At 38.8% G+C, this 26,964-nt stretch overlaps 1 protein-coding gene across 1 annotated transcript; it reads right to left on the bottom strand.

The window, feature by feature from the left end:
• Positions 1-1,004: 1,004 nt before the first annotated feature.
• Positions 1,005-26,964, bottom strand: LOC133156186 (D(2)-like dopamine receptor). The gene is made up of 8 exons (XM_061281995.1): positions 26,623-26,964; positions 11,118-11,428; positions 8,913-9,022; positions 5,343-5,479; positions 4,266-4,474; positions 3,440-3,523; positions 2,084-2,465; positions 1,005-1,955 (listed from the first exon to the last, which is right to left on the bottom strand). The coding sequence occupies exons 1-8, from the start codon at positions 26,690-26,692 to the stop codon at positions 1,759-1,761; spliced, it is 1,500 nt and encodes a 499-aa protein (XP_061137979.1). The 5' UTR covers positions 26,693-26,964; the 3' UTR covers positions 1,005-1,758.

Here is a 26,964-nt window from a genome sequence, read left to right as displayed (position 1 = left end):
GCCATATTTCTAACAATAGCAGCTCTAATTGGTCCGATACTTGGATTCTGTAATCACAAGCTGAACCACAAGACCCATCACACATCATTCTTTTTTTTTTGTAGCTATACAATGACTGTGACACCACCATGTGTTGCAATTAATCGGTAGATCATAAGATGATATATATATATATATTTTTTTACATTTATTATGTGTGTGCCGAAGAAGCATGGATATGTAAAACTGACATTTACGGACATCTGCTCTAATTGACACCATACTTCAATAAATTGCGACAGCCCATTTCATCTTCTTTTTTTTTTCCTATACTATGACAGATTCTAAATTGCCCAGAGATGTGCAAGGTTGTCTAGATGGGCTTTTGTGATTGGCCAGAGACCAATTCAGGGGATAGGCACTATAGAAAAATGGATTTATGACGATCACCTCCATTTTGGGCATCCAAAACACAGCCGATAGCAGACATGGCACCTTTCTCTGTAATTGACAAAATGAAAATGAATTACATGACCATGACTCATAACATCCCAAACATCTGTGAAGAGAAAAGTGTTTTCAACATTTCATTTCAACATAGGAACTGCATGTGAAAAAAGATTACCTCTCCTGCTATTTATTTAGGGGTTGTTTCATACTTTTTACTCCTATGCGCCGTTCCTGTCCATCTAACCACTCTAAAACCTAAATGTCAATAAATAGCTTTATATGAGGAACCATAGCAGTTGATGTACCTAATAAAGTGAATGACTTGGTGCGTTACTCCAGCGTTTGTCGTCGCGGCACTTTAAAGGTGACATATCAAATTCCTTCAGCATTTAAGAAGTGAGGAAAGGAAATTCGACTCCGAATTAGCTTTTTTAGTCATTAGTCGAGGAGATGAGACCTCAGCACTTTCTTTCGGGAAACGGCCTCAATAAAAACAGTGCTGGGAATGGAATCAGTCCAATTTGGGGGGGTGTAACTATATCCACAAATGAAATACTGTTGATCAAATGGCACTTGACAGTGTCTCACTGTTTATTGGACATCTTTTTGTCTTTTTCAATTGAACAGATACATTTCATGGGAAGCCGAGTAGAGAAACAGTGTAGCATGCATCACATTTCCGTCGCAGGCATATATAATATAAACACAATAAATGTGTTAGGAAAACATATTTAAAACAAATGATAATAATGATAATAAATGAAATATGACATTCCAATTTATAAAATTGCAATCGTGTGGTTATTGGCATAGCCACGATATACAGCAAGAACTATAAAGAGTCTTTTGCCATGAACACACATTCCAAATAGGTTTTCAGAATATAGAGCTCACATATTTGATTGAACACTGAAAATGAACACTGATTTTATACATATATGTATATATATATTTTTTAGAAACGAGAAATACACACAATAAATAGCAATTTTGTGTGTGCAGTGAATACAGTACACGGGGACAAGCACAATGTTTTTCGTTTTTTTTGGAGAACAAGGTACATTTGTCTTTGCCAAACAAGCCGTTGTTACAGACATTTCTTGTTTTACATTCAGAGTTTCGGAGAGAGAGAGAAAAAAAAACACACTCCTTAAATGAGTCCAACGGAAAAAAAAAAATCTCTTCATCAGTCACTTAGCTCCCTGACTTTGAAAATGAAATTTCCGTTACCTCTTGCGGTCCTTTCCAAGATGAGGTATTTGCCCAGCCACATATTTGTGTTCATCCTTCAGCGTAAAAAAAAAAGAAGAAAAAAAGCTTCGCCGCGTTTCAGCAGTGCAAAATTTTTATGAACGCCTTTCGGAACTCGACGTTGAAAGTAGTGTAGATGATGGGATTCACAGCGCTATTAACGTAGCCCAACCATGTGAAGGCATTGTACATCTCGGCGGGAACTTTGCATTTTGTGCAATGGGTGTTCAAGATGTGAGTTATGAAAAATGGCAGCCAGCATATGATGAATACACCTGAGAAGAGAGGAGAACCTTTTCAATGATTGGAGGAAATTGGCTTCCCATGAGAGGAGATTTAAATTTTCATTTCATTTTGGGTGCTTTCGTTTTTACCGACAACAGTAATTTCTGAGAAAACTCACCGAGGACAATGGCTAACATCTGCGTGGCCTTCTTCTCCTTCTGCTGGGAGATCTTCCTCTTACTCATGCTTTTCAACGATGTTTGCGTCTTGCCGTTTGGTAACGTCTGCGTCTGGAAGACTTTGGCCACCATTTGTGTGGGATCTCCCAAGGCCTCCTTGCTGGGGTCTCCGTTCTTCTCCGCTTTCTGGCTTTCCTCCGGAGGCGTCGGGGGTGAGGAAGTTGGGCTTGCGTTGGCCTTGGCTGGCATCAGCCGCTGGTGACTCGTGGCCGGAGTGTCTCCCAGGGCGCATTGCGGCTTCTGTTTATGGCTGCTGCTTCCGCTGTTGAGCTCGTCCAGTTCTAAATCGTCACCCTTGTTGGTGACGTCTTTAATAAATATCTGAGAAGTGTCAAAAGGTAGCAGAAAATTAGAGATAGCTTATTAAAAGCTCATCCAAGCGTTAATGTCTTCAGGACCTAATAAAAGTACTTTTAATGGATCATAAATCTTCTTGTCTTTAGCATAGCAATGGAAGAAAATCCCCATCTCAAGATAATATAAAGACAAAAGCAGTGGGCCTAAAATTGATCCCTGCGGAAAGACAATGCAGCTGTTCCACTGCTTCTGAATGTGGATAAAGAGTTTTTTATTGCTAGTCGTAAAATATGGAATGACTTCCTGGTGAACAGTAGCCAGAAATAATCATCACTGTCCATTCTGAAACCACGCCCTAAAATAAATTTGTATCAGCTGGCATTCAATACAGAATGGGACTCAGCTCTTATTTTTTTTATCTATTTTTTCATTTTATTTTTAATTTAATTTAATTTAATTTAATTTGAAAACATCTTGCTTTATTGTTTCTTTGTGTTACTTTCTTGCGATGTTTTTTTAAACTACATATTTCAAATATATAATCTATAACTATATACACCTACACTGTAGGTCCTACAGTATATTTAATGTTTGTCCATGTGATCACTGTGATTGGCTGGTGACCAATCCAGGACGTCGATTGAAGGTCATATATGCACATCTCTGAGTCGGACGTGCTGACTAATATCTTAGATTCTCCAAAGTTAAACTCCCAAATTTAATTACAGAGCTTATTTTTTGGTCAGTTGGCGTCCCGGTAGCATTTAACAAATTGACAGTGGCAACTGACCTTTGTACGGGAAGTGCCGTGCATATGGTCCATTAATTCAAAACACAATAAATCCGTTCTACACAATTGACTAAGCAATTATTATGTCATTTAACATCGTGAATGGGATGTCACATCTCAAGGTGACATCTTGCTAAATCTCTCCCGGGGTCCATCACATTCACTTTCCGTCACACTCAAGAAGAAAGAGAGCAAAATGACAACGCACCACCTTCTTCTTGTTGGCGGGGAAACTCCCGTTTGACTTGACAATCATCGTGCACAACCTCACATCTTCCGGGTGAGTGCACTCCTGCAATTCCCACCCCCCCCCAAAAAAAAGTGTCAAGTAAGCAGCAGGTACAATGTCAGCTCACGAGTGACAAAAACGGGGAGCTGTCATCACGCAGATACACCATGCTGGAAGGTCAAAGCGGAATACATGAGCGTTGGCACGGCGAGACAGCTCAGCGAGGATGTGATCTGCCGCTGAAAGTCAGCCCATTAACTTGACAGCATCATAAAGTATACGTCGAGGTTATTTCCTTACAAACAAGTGCAGCCAGTAGCTGCATTGAAATGCGATTTTCTTACTCAACAATGATTATTTCCTCATCATAATGATTATCTGCTCATTTGTCAAGATGCTACCATGAAATAATTTCACAGCCCATTGAATTATATCGTAATGTACCGTAAAAAAAACAAAAACTTGTGTCATTATACAAACACGCATACACACCAGACATGTTTTCTGCCGCAGTGTGTGAGTCAACAAATGTCAACAATTTATATTTGTGGGTTGTTCCAAGTTAAATTTCAGCCCAACCAAAATGGGATGTTTTTTTTTTTTTTTTTTTTTTTTTTTTACAGTGCACCATTTAAAGATATACTAAACTCGGGATGGAGAAGATCCTGCCTTAAATGTGCTGTAACCAAGACAAAAATCAATATTCATGCAACACAATCCACGTCCATTCAAAGCATGATGTATAATAAAGCTAAAAATCATTAGAGATTTTTTTGATTTCTTCTGGAATGTTTTCAAAGCTTACCTTGAGTGACGTGGCCACATCAGGAACGGCGGCCGGACCCAAACGTTGCTTAGGTTTGGTGTTGACCCGCTTCCTTCGCTTCCTCAGCACCACGTAGATTTGCACGTAAACCAGCAAGGTGATGATGAAAGGAACATAGAAGGACACGATGGAGGAGTACACCACAAAGACGGGGTTGGCGATCACGCACAGCGACGCTTCCCGAGTGGCTGCGAGGAGAAAGGAGAACAATCAAAACTGCCCATAGGAAAAAATAAATAAAGGGATTTGTGTTTAGCCCCTTTTTTTATGACTGGTGTGGAATTTGATCTCCTATCCAAAAGTCATCTTACGTGCGTAACATGCTGTTCCTTGAAATTGCATTCTTGGCAACAACTGAGGGTTTGTCTTGGAAATTCATCAGAAAATGTCACCTGGCCTCACCTGGGGGTTATTTACACAATTCCTTTTATTAGGCCCCATTCTCCATTGCTTGGAACATGACAATACTTTTTATTCTCACCAGCTTGAGGACTCAAACAAGGTGAGACATGGAACACCTTTTTGAATCAAATGTAGCATTTTAAAACCCTCCACCAAGCTGCTTGTTCTCACTCTGGTCTTTGTTGAAGCCATCTGGGCTAAGGACAATTTGGAAGATTCAATGATTCCTGCTCGAAGGCTAATTCAGCACAGGGAAGTGTTCAAATAGTTTTTCATTTTTCATTACGTTGGTTTAGTTGTCGTTTTTTCCACGCACATGAGTAAATGAGTCATTGTAAGTATTGTGCAATAAAGTAAACTCAACAACTGGCAAAGTTGGAGTGGAGGTCTTATTTCAAATCTTGTCATTGGATGTATCCAGACGAACGGCGCTTTATGTCGAAGGTCAGAGCGGCGCAATTTTGTTTCCCTTCATTCCAGCTGAGTGATGTTTTCACAGGGAACAGTTTGCTCTAGCCAGCAAATAACATCTTTATCAAGTTGGGCACTTGAAGATGAACTACTCGACCGCAATGTTGATGAACAAAAAAAATTGTGACCACCTCTCGGTTTTTATTATTTGTTTTAATACAATGAGTGTAGAAAAACCCTTACCTGTATTGTTGAGCCCGAAGAGAAGAGGACAGGATACGGCGAAAGAGAGCACCCACACCACTGAGATCATGATCGTCACCCTTCTTCTGGAACTGTAGCGGGTGTTGTACAGCATAGGCATTGCAACTGCTGTGTAACTGAGAGAGGGGAGGGGAGGGGAGGGGGGGAGCAACTTTGTTTCAGGTCACAGAAACAATGACATGTAGGATCTTAAAACTGATGCTAAAAGACTCAATTAGATTGTAAATTAATGAATGAATAAAAAATAAAATTAATTATTAGTGAATTGTAATCATAAAAAATAATACATTGGATTATAAATTAACTAATAAATAAAAAATAATGAAAAATAAATACAATTTATTATTAGTTAATTGTAAAAATAAATAATTGCATTTACTAGTGCATTCAGCACTTGTGCCCTGAGGTAAGGGCACGTCCACAAAAAGTCAAGAAGTGCAGCTGGACGAGGATTGATCATCCCTGCATGACGTGGACCGAAGGTTTGGAGTGTAGAGGTGGCCCTGACTTCATTGAGCGGTGAACTTTTGTCAATTGCTACTATTATGTTGTTTGTTTGGAACAACATGGTGGCTGAAGTTCTCCCATTCTATCCCCCAACGGCAGATTAAGTCGATCGAGGGTGTCTGTGGGCATTTTCAGGCTGATTCCTCAAGAGTTTTTGATTTTTCCAGTGGTTTTACCACTACCCCCGACTTGATGACTTAAGTTGTGCAGCTTCTCCACGATGACGTATTCCTCGACCCATTTGGTTTGAGTGATGTACTGATTGACTGAAATCTTGATTTGAGTTTCGCTATGTCTCCCAGCACTGATAAGATTGTTGTGGACGAGATACGAGGAGACAACCCAGATCGGTTAATCAATATTTTTTGATTAGTCTTCTAATCAGCGTCGGGATTTTTTTTCTCTTTCCATAAGCGAGGGCGAGTGATGACAAAAACAATCTAGAGAATGTTTGATGTGAATATGTGTGGATGACTAAACCTGTGATATGATTTATGGAAGCATTATATGTGTGTGTGTTTGTGATGTGAGAAAAATGGATTGGACCGTTGCAAGGTGCAAGGAAAGCAGAGGTTCACACTCCGAATGCTGCAGGGAACTCTCATACGTTCACCTAGATGTATTCGTCGACCTTGTCAGCGGAGCGGAGATAATCGTCAGGAAAGTATGGCTTCCTAGGGTGTCTTGTACATTGATATTTTTGGCCAAATGTAATTTTGTTGAAGGTCTCCTGGAATGAATGTCGATTTTGAACGTCGGTTAGGGAAGGTGTAAAGACAAAATAGATCAGTGTGTGCACTAAAGTCGTACATATTTTTTATATCTGCATTTACTTTTCCAGTTTACTGTTTTTATACATATGTTATTTATTTATTATATGCAGCTGATTTTTTTTTCAAGTGCTCTCTAGATAAAGTTGATCCGATTTGAGTACACAGTCTCCAAGAACATCTGACCTTTCAGGTAAATTAATGTTCATTGACTTTATTGTTAAAAAAAAACACTTTGTTTACATTCTGTGTTTAGGATTGGGGAGACAGATGTGCAATTAATGTTAAAAAAGTCAAGGTCATTTGGATTTTTATGCAGAGGGGCCTTCAGATACGTTTTGGTATTTGTTTTGAGTAACTCAAACTATCCCAAATCATCTTTCCCAATTGAAATGGATGGAAACGCCAGTTATCCGTTCCAGCTGCAAGATCTTTTGTAATGTTACCAGTCATCTGAGACACAGACATTTTTTCTTAAGTGGTTTTCAGTGCTGTGCTTTAAAAGTGGATTTTTATTTTTGGGCTAACCCTTCGGGAAAAACAATATTCTAACAAAATAATCAACCTACATTCATGCATGTAGCTGCAGCGTGAGCATACGAAACAAAATTAGAAGCTGTGAGGTGAACCCTTTCCAATTTACTCCACTTTGATAAGCAAGAGATGTATGCAAAAGGGAGCACAAGAAGCAAACTATCCTTTCATGTAGGAAAGAAATTGCCGCCTCCAGTTCACGACACATTTCATCCAAGAGTCTCGTAAAATAACTATCCTTTAGGTAAACACTTGGATGTTCTCAACCAAGAGGATGCCAGTCCTGAAAGCCATCACAGTCATCCCCTCGAGATTCAGCAAGTAAACACTCATCCTATACGAATCTTATAAATAACATCTAAATGCAAATTGTGGTGTCATTTACCTTTGGCTTCTATACAGACATTCATTTCAAATACAAATGATGATGCATTAGGGGATTATATGTGATGATGTGATTTTCTCCAGAAAAAAATAAAAAGAGACATGTACATGTATTCTATTCCAGTTCTATATAATGAGAGGTGTGAGCAAGTGTTTTATTCTGTGCAGCCAAGCAGAACTTCATGTAAAATTGAACATGACACTATTCCGCCTCTATTTGTGTGTATATGCATACATATGTACATATATGCATATATATGCGTGTATATGCATATGTGTATGTGTATAGGTATAAGAATATGTATATATACATAAGTATATGTGTATGTATATTATAAGTATGTTTGTGTATATAAATTGTATATGTATAGGTATATCTACATATATGTATGTAAGTATTTGCATATGGGTCATTTTATACGTATATGTATAAGTATATGTCCATAAGTAAATGTATATTATAAGTATGTGTATGTGAATTGTATACCATGTACACACAATATGTACATATAAGTATATCTATATGTATATGTATCAGTATATGTATTCATTTCCAGAAAGATGCTATATAAATCGGATGTATTATTATTATTATTATTATCATGATAATTATTGTTGTTATTATTATTATTATATGTTCATATAAGTATAGGTAAGTGTATGTGAATTGTATATGAAAAGTATATGCACGTATATCTATAAGTATATGTACATATATGTATATATGCATATGTCCAGATTACAAATTCGTTTACGTAATGTATTTATACTCGCCCTTCTAAACAAATAACTAGTTGTTCTTCTGACCACAGCATTGCTTGTGGTTGTCTCCTGATTTTCAACAGTATCTAATTAACTCACGGCTTCGCGTCCCCTTGAGAATAGTTAACAAGTGAAAACATAATTCCACTTGCAGTCATAAAGTAGAAAAGATGCGGTCGGGTGCACGCCTTTCCCAAACTGCGTCTCAAAACCTCTGACGAGACTCATTTCAGTATTTCATATCCTGTCTTATTAATTGGTTCCTGCTGGTTGCACGTACTCTTGTTAATAAACGTCTGCACTTTGACATACAATTCACATGTTCAGACTGGAATTATCGACCCAGATACAAATAGATTTTTGCAAACGCTTCATAATCTTAATTCAATCTCTATACAAACACAAACAGACTTCTATGAATGGAGTATTTGCATGAGCGTATCGCATTTTATCAAGATTCTTCGAAGCATATTTATGCGTCATATTATATATAAAATTATGTTATTCATTAAGTGAAACATTTCCTTGAGAAAAAAAAATCAATGTAAAGGTGCCAGGAATGAAAAAGCAATGTGAGCATCGGCTGACTCACCGATCAATGCTGATGGCGCACAGATTGAGGATGCTGGCGGTACACATCATCACGTCAAGAGTGACAAAGATGTCACAGTGGATCTTGCTAAAGCGCCACTCCCCGACCACCTGCAAGAGGAAGAATACCGACAAGTGTCGGCTTCATGCAACCATCAACAAAAGGAAGCCGAGGCACTTAGGAAAGAATTGCTTGTCTGAATAACTCACTCTTTTGGGATTTATCCAACACGCCCAAGTGAGCAAGTCCAATTCATTGCTTGTTACTGATTTTTTTTTCTTGAATCCCCTTTACTTATTCAACTGTACCGTATTTTCCGGACTATAAAAAGCAACTTTTTTGCACATGTATTTTTCATGATTTTTATTATTACGTATGATTTGTATACCCATATTAAACATTAAAACATCTGCGGCTATAGTCCAGTATGTCTTATAAATGTACAAAAAAGGAATTCCCTCTAATTTTAGCTGGAGCGTCTTATATTCAGGTGCGGCTTATAGTCCAGAAATCAATTTACAATTGATGTTTACAGTTTATCAGAAAACACGTCCAGTTCTGATAAATTCTGCTCCTACCCAAAAAAAAGAATACAACTCCAATCTCTTCGCCGTTTACCTTCATTCAGTGCTTGTCGCCCTCCTGCTGCTTTCAATCAAAAAAAGCGTGCATTTCTAAGCTAGTTAGTCCAAGCACCCCATTATGAACGTAACATTATCAACACCGCCCAGATAGGCCACCCCGTCTCGCCTGACACAAGCCCACCTGCCACTTCGCACGGCTCTGAAAATGGGATGAGACGTATGCATCAGGGGGTCGATTAATCTTTGTCCCTGAGGCCTTGTCGTCCAAAAATTAAGCGTCAAACGTTTCACCAACAGCGACCTGACAAAGATTAGACGTTCTAATGAGCCGCCTTTGAACCTTTCCTCCTCTTTTACATTTTTCAACCTTTAGAACCTGACTAGTGTCTTGATAGATCACTTTTACTCTCTCTCACTGCTTCATGGCAAACTTTGCGGGGTCACCGGCTTTAATTTAGAACATAAAGTCGGAACTGGCAGGACAAGACTTTGCGGCAACTGCTCGCTTTGTCTCTTTTTGACAGTGATGCCCAAAGAAAAGTGGGTTTGTCGGCGGGGCCGCAGCTGCTTTCGTTTCCGCACGCTCAATCTTCAGCCAAAAGGGGATTTTTGCTTTTGCAAGGTTTTGCCATTCAAATAGTGTCAGCATTCTGGGTTTAATATGCAAAGGCGTTACGATGAGAAATTGAAAAAATGGAGGCTGGGGAGCTAACAGCAGAAGTGGAGGGAGCAATTTCCAATGCCAGTTAAAATCAAACTGAAAGGAAAATAAAGATGTACATTCCTAATAAAATGAAACATTGAAAACATTTTACTAGCCTCTAAAAAAAAACGTCTCATGGGATTTATTTATTCTCCGTGTTATACTTGACATTCACTCACAGGAAATTAGTTTTGCTTTACGGTCCATGCATTATGATTATCCATCCCAAAATCCTGATATCACAAAACCATTTTCCAAAGTATAGGGACAGAAAAAGTATGCATAGCTGCCATCATGACATCATATATATGTAATCAAAAGTATGACCTTTGCTTATTTATTTTAAATTAGAAATGTCAAGCTCAACCCCAGCCTCTGCTCTCCATTCTGGGTTGCACTGATGACTCACAGCTGCGTCGCCATTATGTTACAATATGAAATGATGATGGGTTGCAAAATTAGAAATATTATACATATCGTGTGAACTGTGAGTGGCGTGATATTCTGATGCTATGGTCTGAAGTAGCTGCTGTTTACATTACAAAATATATATAAAATGCATATAAAAATATATCTAAATTATAAATATCACCATATAAAATGCTGTGCTATTTTTCTGTATTATAAATATGTATACAATAAAGATTCTTTTTTGGTTGGCTGGAATCCACTGGTGCAGCTAGAGGGGGGGCCATGGGGGCACTGCCTCCCCTGATCCTTGGACTCCGCGGGTGACAGGCCAGATAATTGACTCTAGGCTATTTTAGCAGTTTACTGAGAATTTCTTTCAATATTACTTTTTGTCCCCCCGAAGGAAACAGTGATTCTCCATCAGCGTTTTCTGAAGAATTCTCAGGGTTTGTGACCCTCTGACTTATCCGTGAAGTCAGCTGTGTCTGAGTTTTTACATATGAATACCTCCAAGTAGACGACCCAGGGCATAACTAGCGTAGCCACCAGAAGATCAGCGACCGCCAGGCTGACGATCAAATAGTTGGTGGTTGTCTGCAGGGCTTTCTCCCGCGACACCGCCATGCACACCAGCACGTTGCCGAATACGATGACAAAGATGAGCAGCGTGAGCAGCATGGCGTAGTAGTTGTAGGCGTGCTTCTGCTCTTGAGCAGTCTCGTTGAAGCCCCATGTTGCATTGTCATAGAAACTGTCGTTGTAGGCATAGTGGGTAAAGACATCCATTAGCTGTGAGTGATGCAGGCCAGCAACCGGCCCTGAAAACACATTAAAAAAAACAAAACAAAAAAGGTTAGGTAATGGATTTATGAGAAGAAAAAAATATATATGTTCAATCGTTGCTCATTGGGCTAGCAACAACAATGGATAAAAATATAGGCTACATGAGTTGTCATGGCAACCAAAGCCAGTACTTTACATTCATTGGAAACAATTAATGTCTGAGAAATCTTGAATCATTCAGTGGGAGAAGGCAGTGACAGCCTAGAGGTTTCTGCATCTGCTTCACAGATTTTGGTTCATTGAATGTAATATAACAATTGAATAGCACAAATGATTGCTAGCACCAACTACCCCCCTCCCCATCCCTTCCAGCGCGGGACACAAACAGTGTAAAGATATCCCAAAGGAAGCAGCAAAAGCACAGGAGATGTTCAGACAGCGAGACAAAGAACCGAAGCTTGCACGCTTTTTGACTTCTCGTGTCGTTTGCTACTGACAAATGATGACTGCAGATGCGATTTTTGTGCACCATCATGCCCGAGGCCTGGAATTACTCATGGTGCGACTTTATCAACCATGTTATGCAAGCTTTGGAAATGAGGAAAAATATTTCTATATTTTGAGTATTTCTCCCTGCTGCTGCTAAATTCCAAGTTTAGCAACTGTTAGCAGTTTCAATTAGAAACATGTTAATAATTTGATATATCTGAATTATCTTTTTTTTTTCCAGGTCCATCTTGCTTACACTTTAGACTCATCACGAAAGGAGGAAAAATTAATTAATTCAATTCAAATTCACTCATGCATTTTTTTATTTTTTTTTACACTTGTTGCCAACAATACACAATTTGTGATAGTGAATGAACACAAATTTGTTACAGTTCTAAAAAAAGCAGATATATAAAACAAAATTGCTCTTTTACTTTTATACTTATCACTATACCGACATATTTTAGAAAAGGGCCAAAGGTTTTTGAACACCAACTGTTGAATTTGCAATCCTTCATAAACACCACATTTTGGTGTCATTCTCACGTCATAAAAATATTAGGATGCCTGAAGGATCAACAATAGAAGCCCGCTGCGGTTGGGGAGGATATCGCAAAAGCCTGAGGCAGGATGGTGTGGAAAAAAACGTATAATGCTCTGCGCAAAAACACACACAAAAAAGTTAACACCTCCGCGGGTCAAGGCCGAAATGTATAAAACACATCCACGCAGCAAAGGCAACAAAAGGCAAACACAGTGAAACACAATAAGACGCTATTGACTGAAATTTCACGAATGGCTACTTGGCGACATTCTACTGGCAGCCTTCCTTGTATGAAATCAATGAGGACTGAATAGACACCATATAGAAAACGGACTTCATTTAAGCCACACAATAAAGTCAGAGAAAATGGAACTCGGGAGAAGTTCCAAGAAAGTGTCACGAGTGGCGCTCCATCAGTTGGACATGCTTCACTTGAATGACTTTGTACAGTGGTGAGCAAGTGCTGCTGTTTCGGGACGTTTTCCTTCTAACAAAAAAATAAATAAATAAATAAAATAAAATGAAATAAAATTAAATGAAATAAAATGAAATAAAATGGAATAAAATGAAATAAAATGAAATAAAATTAAACAATTAAATAAATAAATAAGAAATTGAGATTGACATCATTGATGCTCTTTTGGAGTTTCTTACACAATCGGTTATCTAAATTGCTTGCCCATTTTTCAGGTGTGCAGTATTATATTCAGGACCCATAAAATTCCGTGAGAGCCGTAGTTCTTGTTGGCTGGTAGGTGATCAAATAAATTCAGTGCAATAACAAAATACAATTTTTTTCAATATATTCCTATCATTTTCTGCTTGTTTTTACATTCTTTGCCATTGTAAGTGGCCAAGCTTATAAAATCCATAGTACATTAAATCCTCATTTTCCCCACTGTAACCTTTTTTTAAATGGCTCACTACACAGCAATTGATACGATGCAGCACAAACTATAACCTCAATAATAAAGAGAGTACTTACGGAAATCTATAAATACATGTGTGGCTAATGTTGCGGTCACAATGTGTATCCTTCGCCATGTCTGGGATTGCAAATGCAGGAAAGGGTAGATAATCGCATCAGCCCCCTCACACGCTATAATGTTAATAAGACTACATAATGAAGCAAACGTCCACGTTTTGCAATAGTGTGCAAGTGTGAGTGTGTGCGTGTGTGTGCATGAGAGCATGTGTGACTGCATTTTTCTAAACCCGGAATCAGCCTATTTAATAAGAGAAAATGCCAGAGGAGGCTGCCTCGGTGCATCAAGAGATGGCATAATTTCTGCAGAGAAACAAAGAAAAGAAAGACTAAGTGAGTGAGTGAAGCAAGAATGATGTGCTCCGGGGGACCAGTTTGTAGATGTAGCCTGCAGATGCCCTGTGCTGTCCATTCTTATTTATTTTGCTGCTCCGCATATGTGTGAAACCGCTGGCCGCATAGCTGCTGTTTTTCCCTCTCGTTCATTTGAATGCTTTTGCTAACCAAAAAATCAGCACCTACCAACGGCATGTCAAAAATCCTTAATTAGGTATAATGCATGTAGTCTTCACGTTAACTACAAAAGGTCATTCACATTTGGGGTGACATTTGACGATGAACCCAAAATGCTCTTCAATCTTTATAAGTGAACTTTGACCTTCTCTAAACTATGCAAAGTATCTTTTGCTCAACCTGCTGATGACAAATAACCCTGTAGGTTCAACAGGGAGAGAATTCATTAACAGAAATGAACAGTTCCAAAGCATAATAATATTAAATATATAAAAGTTGTTTTTTTTCCCTACAGAAATAAATTGAAAGTTATGATTTCAGTGCAGTCTGAGAGTTAGGAACAAGGTTGAAAAAACCCCTCCTCCTCCTTGCCATGTGGCTTTTTAATTCCACAGTGGGAGGGAAACTAATATCGCATTCCCTTTGCAGAGATTTCTTTTTTTTTTTGCAGCCCACAGCAGCGTTACCATTACTACATATTTTCTGTTGCTGTCAAACATCTGCTCCACACATGAGTGAAGTTTTTGGCGATCATGCATAAATGAGCTGGTTTGCTAAATTAACTCGAAATGAGATAAACACCAAAGAGGGAGGGGTGAGCACTGTGATGGGCTAATGCATGAAAAGGGGCGGGTCTTAGGGTGGAAAATGCTTATTAGTGGAATTCTATCACCTCAAATTTTTGTCATCACTGTGATAATGAGTTATATGGTGAGACTGAAAAGAAATCAGTTCCTTTTTTAGCTTGTTTTTTTCAAATTTGATTTGTCTGCTCCTGTCTTGCCCTGCCTTTCAAACAGCTCGACAGTGAGAAGTACCTACAAGACGCATTCCTCCATTGTTATTTGTCTCATTAGCACCTTTCCACTTTCTTGCGCAACCATTTTGAAGTCAGAAAAACCACGCCGTCGCCCAATACGGCCAATATCGACATTAAGCATATCAAAAAGTTGATCCCTTCTGAGATGGCGAGCAAACACCCAATTAGGCTTTGCCAAAACACAACTGTGATATAAAATCTGCAGTGAGCAAAGAGAGATTTTATTTTAATTTGTCTCCTTAAGCAATCTATTAATTCAGTTTGGTAGGCGATTAAGCCAGCGGCTCGAGTTACCTACAGAATATTAAATCAGCTCTGCATGAAGCCACAATGCAGCACACTTGGAAGGAGGCAAGAAAATTAATGAGAGTAGTTAGTTAACAATAATTTGTTGTTACTGTTATTTATTTTCTCAATCAATGATTAAGCACTGGTTTTTGTGCATAAATAAATTGTGCATTAAACTACTCTAAGCAACGCAGCATATCATTTTACCGTCGATATCTTGACAGCTTCGAACCTCCTACACCCTCGACTGCAATCTGGCACATTTAATGTGTTTCTATTCATTTGATCCAACTATTAGAGAGCCATCCCACGCAGTACTGTTGTTGTCACCCGTGTGACCTACAAAGCAATTACAAGTCACATGACAGAGCGATTTAGTCTGTCAATCAGTCCAGGACCTTTTTGCAGCCTCCGTCTCTTCAGATGCGGAGGCTCCGCCCGCATGTCGAATTACCATTCAAAGGTGACACGATTGCATTGATGGGAAAAAGCGATGAAAGCATTTCAACATTTGTTTCGGTGTTGGCCTGAATACACACGCACCGCAACAAAACAATCAATTTGCCTTCTTGCAAACATTTCATCAAGTAGTCCTGTGCTATGGGAAGGGTTAGTGATTCTTTGCTAGTGTTTAGAAAGAGGCGCTAGGAGGCAGCCTGAGAGTGTAATCACCACTTGGCAAACACACTGACAATGGATGTTTAACTTTTTTTTTTTTTTTTTTGCCGCAGTATCACAAACACGATTAGGCATGAGGCTCACATGAATACACAATGACGTATCTACTCTAATCCACCGCTGACTACTGCCAATTGTGTTGACTGAAAATGGCCAGCGCAAACGTCAATCGCTGAAATCCGTTTTGGCAACCCATCAACGTTTTCTGTCAAATTTGGATCGTTTCTCGTCTCTTGTGATCGCCGGACAAAATGTCCTCGGGATTTTGGCTATTCTGAGCGGGCACAACAGCCAATAAAATCATTCCATTTCCCTCTTTGAAGATGTCTGCTTGATTTTGATATTGATTAGCAGGCTGATTTGAATCTCTTTACAGTTGTAATGAGGCATTTCCTGCTTTGACAGCACAACAAGAGAATACTTTCACATTTTGTTGTCACTTTGAAAGCTGTCACATGCAAAAAAAAAAAAAAAGTCAGCCTCCTGACATAAATCAATGAATATCTCACATCGATGCAATCTCTGAGAAAAAATGACTACTGCTTGGAATGGACTAAACCCGAAACTATCTTCAAACATATTCAAAATCACAGTCGTTAAAGTGCCAAATGAAAACAAATATTTAAAAACAGACAAAAACGTAGATGAATAATACATTGGCTCATCATTGTCACATAAAATCAATTTCTGTGCTGCTGTTTTGGTTAGCAACATCGTTAAAGTTGGTTTAGCAATGTATGTATGAACTTACAAGCAGACCCCCCTTCAAAAGGAGATGAGGAGTATTTGACAATGATCCTGTTAAGTCTGTCTCCCGAGTTTCTTTTGTGACTCTTCCACGATGCGAGCAGAAAGGTTGCAACCCTGGATAGAAGCCAGCGGGGCTGCGTTTTGCGTGCCAGCTTTTATCCTCTCGACTCCCCGAGTGCCCCAGTGTTGTGTGAAGTGCAGATGAGGAAGCCAGTCAATAAACTAGCATAGGAAAGCTTTCGCCGGTGAACCTTCACGATAACATAAGGTGGCCACGATATAATTGAGTGTAAAGCAGCCTGCAGCAATTCTGGTTGAAAAAAAAACCAAAAAACATTGAAATACTAAAAATTGTATGAATGATTAAAGTTGACAAAAACACATAGAAGACAAAGGATGACTTGAATCGCAACTCAACTCAATCGCACAGATTTTTATTCATAGGAATATGATTGTTTTCTACCATTACAAACCCATTTGAGAAAACAACAAAGTCAACAAACAGAAAAAGAATCACCCCTCTTTGTATATCAACACAATTGAGATGTCGTTTAAATGCAAATTCTCGCACTCAAAAATATTGCCACTGAGAGGAACAACAACAACAATAATAATTCTATACAACTATCAGTCAATCGAATTGACACAAATAAGAATCCGGTAACAGTGGGGAATAATTCAAGCTTAGGAAATAAACAGTATAAAATTTGAAAAGTACAAGTAGGGAAGATTTCAAATCAAAGGGGAAACCATAGCAGGCAATTATTTTACAATAAATACATTCTACGGCTAATTAGCTGCTGTATAAAAGAGACTTATGAGTTACAAATTGGACTTCGTATAAGATGCTCCTTTTATGTTCTGTCTACAGCAGCACGATGTAATAGTGCTTGTTTATTCTTCATTGCAAAAGGTAAATAAATGATGATGACTGTAGAAAGAGGAAGAGAATATTAGGTTTTTGTTTTGGCTCCAACAGCTCAAGGGAAAAAATGGCAATTAGATAGCTTGATATCTTGATTGTCTTGAGATTGCAGCAATGAAAGAGCAGAAACTATAATTAGCCATCAGAAAGAAAATATCACTTCTCCCAAGATATTATAATAAATTTCAGTTTTGACTGATACTGTTTGCAAATGGCTGGTGTCCAGAGTGCTTTGCCCCCCACCCCACCCCCCACACACACACCTCTTGCTCAAAGTCAATTGCGATAATCACCGGATCATCCGTGTCCCTAATGAGTTTAATTAAGACAGAAAAAGCACGGCCCTACTCATGTGTCTGTATATTCAGATTGCTTTTTTAAATAAGTGGAGACAGATTAGGGCCTCGCCCAGCATCTTGGTAATATCAAGTTACTATCATGACAAAAGCAATACATTTAGGCACCTCATACTCATACATCATAATGCACAGAATTTAACTTCAGAATTCCTTTAGATTGATGAATTAATTAATTTGTATCATGCTATAACAGTGTCTCCTCATTCACCTTCCGATGACCTACCAATGACGCAGCAACAAGGGAGGGGGGGGGGGGTTTAGTCTGTGCCACTCGGCGACAGTGTGGACAGTTAGTAGTGCCTTGCGATTAACTGGCGACTAACATGCTCGCCTTTCCCTCACAGTCATCCGAGACAGCCGCCAGCTCCCAGCGACCCTGAGCAGGATAAGCGATATAGAAAATGGATGGATGCACGCTTTAAAGCAACCCTCCCTCCGGCAAATCCAATCTCTCACAAATAGACCTTAAAGCGTCCATTCTGTTACACCCTCCACCGACCTCAATTCCAAAAGTGGAAATTGACGGGATGGATCTGTTGAAAGAGGCGAAAGCTACACTTGTCGGCTCTTATGCTTATTAATAACGAGCTGCTTAAAAGCACGACACCAAATAACTGTGCTAAACTTTTAATGCAATAACTGTGGGCTGAAAATTAAAAAAACAAATGATTTTGCATTCTAAACACGCCTTATAAAGTGCTGTAAATTACGTTTTGTCGGATTTGAAAACAGTAGTTAGCATCACACTGAGCGATGTGGAAAAATGGATCAATTTCATTACATTGTGCCAAGAGGCAATTCAGATTCGGCCTTTGACTGATCGTCAAAAAAAGATACACAACCGCATTATTATACAGTACAAATGGAACTCAGTGCAGCGAGCTCAAAGTGCAGCGAGCTCATTCGATTTGCAAGTTAAACAAAATCTCGACCGGGTCAAGTAACCTCGGCATTATGAGCGAAATCCTTACACCCACTTTTTTTACCCACAATGCTCGGTCTCGCATCTGAGCGGGCGTACTTATTCCCCGGTGACCCCGGCTGATCTATGAAAGCGGGAAGCATTATCTAACTCGACCGCACTTACAGCGACTGGGCTTTCATTTCTCCGGCCTTACGATAAGCACATGAAAGGATGTTTGTCGTGTTCACAATAACTACTTTTTGTTGTTTCATCAGATAAAAGTGGAGAGAATTTCACTTTCCAAAAGGTAATAGAAACTGGATGTGACCTTTTGACAGCGAGCGAATAATGAAGAAGCGACTGTAATCGTTCTTTTTGACATTGAAGTGCAAACTGTTAAAAGTTTTTCCGAAAGTCGATCAGGCGGGTGGGGTGATTATTTCACAGCAAAACAAAACTAGTTACTTTGAATAATTCATGTATCCTGATTCTAGACAGCTCATGACAATTTGATAATTATAGCTGACATAAAAAAGGGTGATTAAGAATTTGGTAGGTTAAATGGAATTGGGTTGTTCTTGTTTTGAAGAGAGTGATGACAAACGTCCAAACAAATATTCGCTATCACTATTTTACCAAACATATTTTTGACAGCTCTTGTACGTGATCTTATGACTGTGAAGTTTGAACCCATATAAATATATGATTGACTATCACATATACACAAAAAAATTATGGCTAACTAGCTTAGAAATCAAACGCCAATAAATTGTTTGCTCAAGTATTTTTCAATTTGATTTAAAAAGGGGTGGGGGGGGTCGTAAGAAAAAAAAATCTTGCAAGATCTCCTCTCAGTGTTGTTAAAAGTTAAGAAGATTTGCAAGAAACATGACCCACATCCTCACACGGACCACATAAAATGTTATTGTGGGCCGGATTTGGCCCCCGGACCTTATGTTTGACACCCATGTATTAGCTAGTACCTAATGTTGTGGCCTGTGAGTGTAATCTATTGGGATGCATCCTAGTTATGTGCACAATAGAGGACTTGAGTTTATTGCTACATCAACGGATAGCTTACCCTCTGCTACAATAACACAATAATGGTGTCATAATTCAAAATGAGCTGCTCTGCCACAAAATCTCATTGAAAGAAACGACCTTTAATTGCAATGCATTCATTGCCTGAATTGCTAGTAATTTCGCTGTGGAAAATAAAACACCTTTACGTTCCTATTCCAAAAGGCATCGTTTTTTATTAAGCTCCTCTGCCTCTATTCTTTTAAATGAAATTTGACATTTATTTCGTTTTCTGCATTATAAGACTATTTTGTGCAGTTTTGCCCCGTGTTTAAAATGTATTTATGCAAACCTGAAGCTTTTTATTCTAATCTTTTAATCAGTCATGGTTATTTATTTCTAGCAGCAGTTTTTTCAGAGTAAATGTTTTTTTGCTAAACTGTGTAGGCAATAAGTTAATAGGCTTATAGTTCTAAGAGTTGAGGATTGATTTTGGTCAAACTCTAAAGCTCCATCAACATAAAATGTGCTCCTGAGTTCTAGCGACAGCAAAACCACTGACTGATACCGGTTTGTCAATACCATCAACATGTTGATTTCGCTTTGCTATAATTAGATAATTAGTTTTGTCGCCTAGTCAAAAGTCAACAATGCTGGAAAAAGTCAATGACTATTTTGTAAAATCTTTTTTTTTTTCATTGAAAACCTCTCTTTTGTCGTCATATGAGGAAAAAGTCACAATTACCTCGCTATGTTTCACAGGCTGGCTGTGGAGGTGGACACTGCGATGACATTAACTGGCGCTCAAAATAAACCCGCGCATTCAAGTTTGAGCAATTACTGTGTCACTATCCTGGCGTTGCAATTATACACCCTCTTCTCTGTGCTTTTGTCATTACCGAACATTTCTGTGTCAAATTTCAAAACGTGCATTGACTTTCCTAAGGATTTTCACATCAAGCAATTGATTTGAAATCACAGGGAGAGGATATAAACGTTTTTGAAAAATTGGTAATAGATGACCTTTTTTAGCGGTTTCACTATAAAATGCATATAAAGTGGATTTATAGAAAAGCTCTCGAAATTCCCAAAGGCCAATGCAGAAAAACACATTAGCATTATGCTAAAAATCAACCTGTCATTGGAAAGAAAGGACATGCTATTTTAAAAATATATATATTTTTGAAATGGCTGGAGCCACTCTGTCCAATATTTGACTGACATATGCAATAACCTATGATGACAGAAACGCCACTCAATAAAAATATTTCACAGCTGGCAGGGGACCGACTGTTCTCTACAGTAGGTAGTGAGTGTCACAAAGTGATGAAAGCCAATGAAACACTGGAGATATTCCTGGATGTTTCATGAGAACACACATTTATTAAAAAAAAAAAAAAAAAAATCAACGAGGACCGTAGGTTAAGTTTGAGGTGCATTGCTGGATTCCAGAGGTCACCAGAGGGTAAAAATGAGAGAGAACCTCCATCAGTCTCATTAGGTTGCAGGAAAGCTCCAACCTAACAACCGATCTTGTCTCATGTGAGGCTACGTCTCACGCACGAGCATGTTTTTCCATTCCACACACACACAGGTGCACACACAAAAGAAAAGCTGCACACTGTCGTGACTGTAGGTAAATCTCACGTAGCATTATTTGCATCTAGTTATGTTCTTTATCAACCCATTTTTTTTTCTGCAATTTGAGGTAATTTAAAAAAATAATCATTGCGACTGTATTGAAAGGGGATTCGAATTTGCATATGAATTTTATTTTATATACTCATTTTTTTCATTTTGTTTATGCTAATGTCTTGTGCATCCACATGAATTTGTAATTCAATGAATTCAAATGCTAAATCATGGCGCATGGAGTTTTCCCTCAAACCATGAGAAAACTAATGCACACTTCAAACATGAAAATAGCTGCAAGGCTCCAGACTAATTTTTTTTAAACTAAACGCACAGTGGCCCCTAACCAAAAAATTGTGGAAATAGAGGCACAAACTGTTACTTGCAAAGTAAATATTCACATTTCCACACATTTTCATTATATTACTGATATACATTATGATTGTAGGAATTAACAAATGGAACACTGGACCTATAACTGAATGCATGTTTGCACATTCATTAATAAAAACAGTGGCTAACTCTCCTTGCCCTACAGACCGGGCGAGTCAACTCATTATTCGGTTATTTTTATGTCTGGCACAGAAGCAAAATAAAAAAGAAATGGTGACTCAACGTTGCGCCATTGTGATGACTGTAGATGAAGCAATACACTTTCAGCCTTTTTTCCCAGTCTCTCTACATCCACTTGAAAGCTTTCTGGAAGTCGCTTACAACGCGTGACGAGGTTTATTGTGAGTGAATCCAAATTAGATTACTACAGCCGTTATATCAATCCTATTTCCCCAACGTGACATTCCAGCTAATCCATCCCCTCATTTACGTCCTTCTTGCACTAATTAGAATCATCTAATTCCATGTGGATGATGCCAATTAGAAAAACGACGATGTTTACGACAAGCCATAGCAAAATGGTATTCAAACGTGAATGTTTTACAGTTTCTTTCATGCGGAATCAATTTTCCTGCCAAGCCAATTTCTCTACTTATATTTATGCTTTTCCTGAAAGCGTAAATGAGAAGACAGTTTCTTGGTAAAAGAATGTCATTTCAAGTTATGCAGTTTAAGTTTTTCATGCATTTCTTCAATTGCTGTCATTTTGCCTAGGCTGCCACAGGAGGAAAATTGCTGCTCAAAAAAACACATTTTACTAGCATACTACGAAGCAACACTTGACACGTTGAACAGTGAAAAGTTAGTTTGCTCAATAACATAAATAGAACCATGAGAACGGTAGATGATGCTTGGCTCTTGGACACAATGTCTGTCACAATGGGTTGCAAGTGGTTTCAAGAAGTACACAAAAGTAATCGGGACAAAGTGACTGCAAATACAGTAAGGAAGCCGGCTTTTTTCGCGTCGACGCAATAAAGATGGCGTAGACCAGCTTGATCGCCTTTTGGCGCCAAGTTAGCTCGTTGGGCTTGACCAAATCTATCAAACGCAAGTTCATCAAAATTAAATCAGGTGTTACAAAATTAATCTACTTTTTTCAATCATTGGTAACCCAGATTTATGTTTCGCTGAAAGCTGTCATTAGCCAGAACTACAGTAGCCCATAAACAAAAGAAAAAAAAAACTACAAAAGACATAAAATGTCAAGGGGGCCGCAGAATATCATCATATGGTCCGCAAATGGCCCCCAGCCCACATGTTTGATAACACTGATAAAAGAATTTATTTAGTTTTGTTGTTTATTATTTTTTGTTATTTTTATTGATTGTGTTAAAACCTTGGTAATGATACTACCAACCTACAGGACAGAAAAGGAACAACATGACAGCATCTCGTTTGTTTTTAAATCAAATGCCTCAAATGTCGATTTGTATTGGAGTATTTGTATTCGCACAAAAAAAAAAACCCACACATCTCTTTCCACATTTTGCAAGCTAGTATGTTTGTTGACGCTCAAATACTTTGATACGGTCTCCTCAGTCACCGACTGGTAAGGAAGCGCTAGGAGCTCGCTATCTTGCTTAAGGGCACGTTCGAGATCATACCCACAACCTTTGTGTTTTCAGGAAATTGCTCTACCACCTGAACCATGCTGCACAGATCTTCCATTTGAAAGGAAAGGCAATCAGTAGCTAAGACTCCTGTGCTCACCAAACGACTCACATCCTCTCGAGTAAAATGTCAAAGAAGCCTTCAGTAAAAATGTCGTTTAGTACCATGCAAGCAGTATTCGACCTTTGCCCCAAGGACTTGGAAAATGATCATTGAAGTGAGGCGTGCCGACCGGCGTAGCCCAGCAGCTTGACCCATCACCTTACTTGATCTTTTTCTTTTTTTCTTTCCAAATGTGACCTTTTGACTTACAGTACGTTGTCAGCGGAACCAAGTGATTCACTCAGCGCTTGTGAGCCAGCTGAGAAATCAATCTTGCCCGTGTGTCAGGTTTCATGTGCTGCAATCAGCCTGCCTGATTTAACAATCTGGACTCCTCAAGCGGACTGCGTTTTTATTTCCGTTTGCACACCTTCCTGAGGAAAAGTAGGCTAACTTTCCTCATTTTAATCTTACATTTATCAAAGCTCTATATACTTCTTATATTCAGAATGTGAGTCGCATTAAACACACGGACACCCATAAATACTCTCCGATGATTAATCCCATCTCTTTAAAAACTGGAATGACCTTGCACGTTTAAGCTAGTTTGCATTCCGGAACGCCTCCAATGGACTGTAATGGACCATAATGGTAATCCCTGGCTTTAAAAATACATAAATGGACTTTTTATGGTTGACGGTACTAATGGGGAAAGTGCTGCGAAATCAACGAGACGAATCTAAATCCATAATGGAAATCCACTGACGAGCATTGTAAACACTGTATTGCAAGGCATTGATTTGCGATTGTAAATATTGAACTTACCTAACAATATAAGGGCTTGCAAATAAAGCAAAATATGTTCCTAATAATTTGACACCATGACTATCGATATGTACAAAAAGCCATGTGAAGATGAGGTGTCGCCAGCAATTGGATGTTTTTATTTTTATTTTAGTCAGACCTTCCTCAATATAAAAGAAGGAAGGTGTTAGTTAACTTCAAATGTTTTTGGACAATGTGAGGCATATGGGCATCTTATCATGTGACAATGTAGGCGCACAAAACGTGTGTGTGGGCAATTCTAACGAGTGCTAAAAATAATGAAGATTCTGTGAAAAACAACACGAAATGAAGCAAAACACTTCCCATGCACACCCAAAAATTACTCATATGAATCATGTGCAGCACAGACTCAACTTTATCAGAATTGTTTCGGTGGGGTGGGGTGGCGGGGGGGTTTACACGTTCTGTTATTTCGAGGTCAGTCCTAGTAGTATTTCTGTATTCCATCCCTGTGTCCTGATGATACTGATAGAAGCACACGCAAAGGTCAGAGAAGCTCCTGTCCCTTTGCCTTTTTGGGGGTCATCCTGGGCCAAATAAAATCTTTTTTTTGTGTGCACCAGGCTCACACTGATACCACATGATGTGTAGTTACAAATACGACGATATTTTGACATTGGTGATGTACAGTATACTTGTGATACTGCATGACAAAGTAGTACAGGGATATGCAAAAGAGCTGTCAATGTGATAGAAGTGTGAGGTGAAAGCGGGACTCCATCAGGGATCACCTCTAAGCCCCCTTCATCTGAGGTTAGCCTGGAATGCTTTTGGACTACAATGTTTGCAGATGACATTGCGAGCTGGGAGTAGGTGAGGGAACATTTAGAAAGGTGAGAAAAGTGAAGGCTATAGGATGAAGGATACGTGGTACATGACGATGCAAACTTATGGACACATCCGTCGGTACACCTATTGTGGACCTGCTAATAGATCAATGCTTATGTGATTAAACATGATCAGTGACATATTCATGTTCTGTTGAAGACACATGGTCTCCCAAGAGAGCAGTTTGTTCAATTCAAATGTCACTATTGACTGACCAGCTGCAGAAAGTGATTTGACTTTCAAGCCCCTCCCCAAGCCATTGTGGTACGCCTGAGCTTTTAATCACTGAAAAACAGAATGATGTTACACAACCCTCGTGTAAATAAATATGAAAAAAAATCACATGAAGTTGGCTTCCTGTTATCAATTGCTGATTAGAATCAAATGCAGCTGGAGCGGACATGCCTTTCAGACAGACCCTTCTCAGAACCCCTCCAGGAGATTTGATTCACTGGAGCTATTTCTGTCAAATCATCTGCATGGCTTGATAAGTGCTCAGGAAAAACAAAAAAAAAGCTGAATCAGTTGTGAGGATCCATATGGGCCAATACTAAAGACTCCAACTGGGAAGCAAATTTACAGGACATCCTTTTTTCATATACAGCACGCCGCTATTACATTGGCTTTATTTTCTTGCTGCTGGATGCACTTGCACTAAGTGCTTCACCTTATCTTACAAGCATAATTTTTTAATGACAGTTTCAATTTGAGAGCCAGAACAGCTGCTCACAAAAGATATATATTTTCAAAAAAATTTGTTCACATTGCAGTTTTTGCTCTTTCCGCTTCCCTATTACAGTCTCAGAATAGAATAAACCTGATCTGGTCTGGAAGTCTGAAGGTCAACATCACCCATCTGATTAAAAATGTGACTCTATTTTTCTCTTTAAAAAAAAGGTTAAACTCAACAATGCCCTCACTGTTGACATCGTTTTCAGCAGCATCACATGCAATTAATTCTCACACACTGCCCACACGACAAACGCACATTGACTTTCTGCAAGGCCGCAAACACATGTCAACCTTATTAGTGAGCACATACAAAGCCGATACAGTAGGAAAGGGGTCGGCAACCTATGGACAGTGGGTCATAAATGGCCAGCTTATGCAAATGTTATGGTCCTATACATCCTGCATTTCTAAAAACAAAGACTATATATTTATATATATACACAACATTCAAATCATTCAACCCACAAGCTCCTTAAAAGTCACTTTTTCAGACAACACAACACTGCCCTGATGTGTTCAATTAAGGATGTGAGCAATTTAGCAGAAGTGGTCAGTATCATGATATAGGCAAGAAAAATGATGTCCGCAAATTAGGGATGGATGATATTTTTCATATGGTAGTATGTGTGCCATGTATTTTGACCATGAGAAGAAAATGCTTCTCACCACAGCTCTCACACAGCAGTGGAGCCATTTACTCATATTTGGATATTTATTAAAACCACGTAATGATGAATGCACCTTTAACAGTTAATTAATATCGTCATTAAATGACTCAATCTAAGCATCCTAACCTGACCAAAAAGCTCCAATTAGGCGATATATGCAGGGATGGCATGATTGAAAGGCAATGTTTGTAAATCTTACCTTCACGCCATAAGTTTGAGCGGATCTGTGTCGCTGCTTGTGTTCTGTTGCCTTCGTTTAAATCCAGCATTGGCAATTAACTCCCCACTTTATTCGCCTTCATTTGCTTTGCACGTTGTCGAGCGCTCTCAGGAGCGAGTGGTTGCAGGAGGCATCGGGCACGTTTGGAATAAAAAATAATAAAAAGAAAACACTTAAGAAAAAAAAATTAATGACTAAGAGCCACAGTAATGCTTTGAAACATCAACCGTGAGCAGGTTGATGATTAAAAATGCATTTCCAGGAATACTTTCGGTGAGAGGCAGAGCGCATCCAAGGGGCAGCTTTTACGCACGGAGTTAC

The sequence above is a fragment of the Syngnathus typhle genome, linkage group LG6, assembly GCF_033458585.1.
Source record: "Syngnathus typhle isolate RoL2023-S1 ecotype Sweden linkage group LG6, RoL_Styp_1.0, whole genome shotgun sequence".
Lineage (NCBI taxonomy): Eukaryota > Metazoa > Chordata > Actinopteri > Syngnathiformes > Syngnathidae > Syngnathus > Syngnathus typhle.
This window is presented reverse-complemented; position numbering and strand designations above follow the sequence as displayed.

Bases quoted from the DNA above. Each gene is read 5' to 3' on its own strand.
- LOC133156186 (XM_061281995.1), bottom strand. From the start codon at position 26,692: ATGCTGGATTTAAACGAAGGCAACAGAACACAAGCAGCGACACAGATC. The intron at 3,524-4,265 runs GTAAGCTTTGAA...TGGGAATTGCAG, and splicing joins ATGTGGCCACGTCACTCAAG to GAGTGCACTCACCCGGAAGA. The intron at 1,956-2,083 runs GTGAGTTTTCTC...CTCTCTTCTCAG, and splicing joins GATGTTAGCCATTGTCCTCG to GTGTATTCATCATATGCTGG.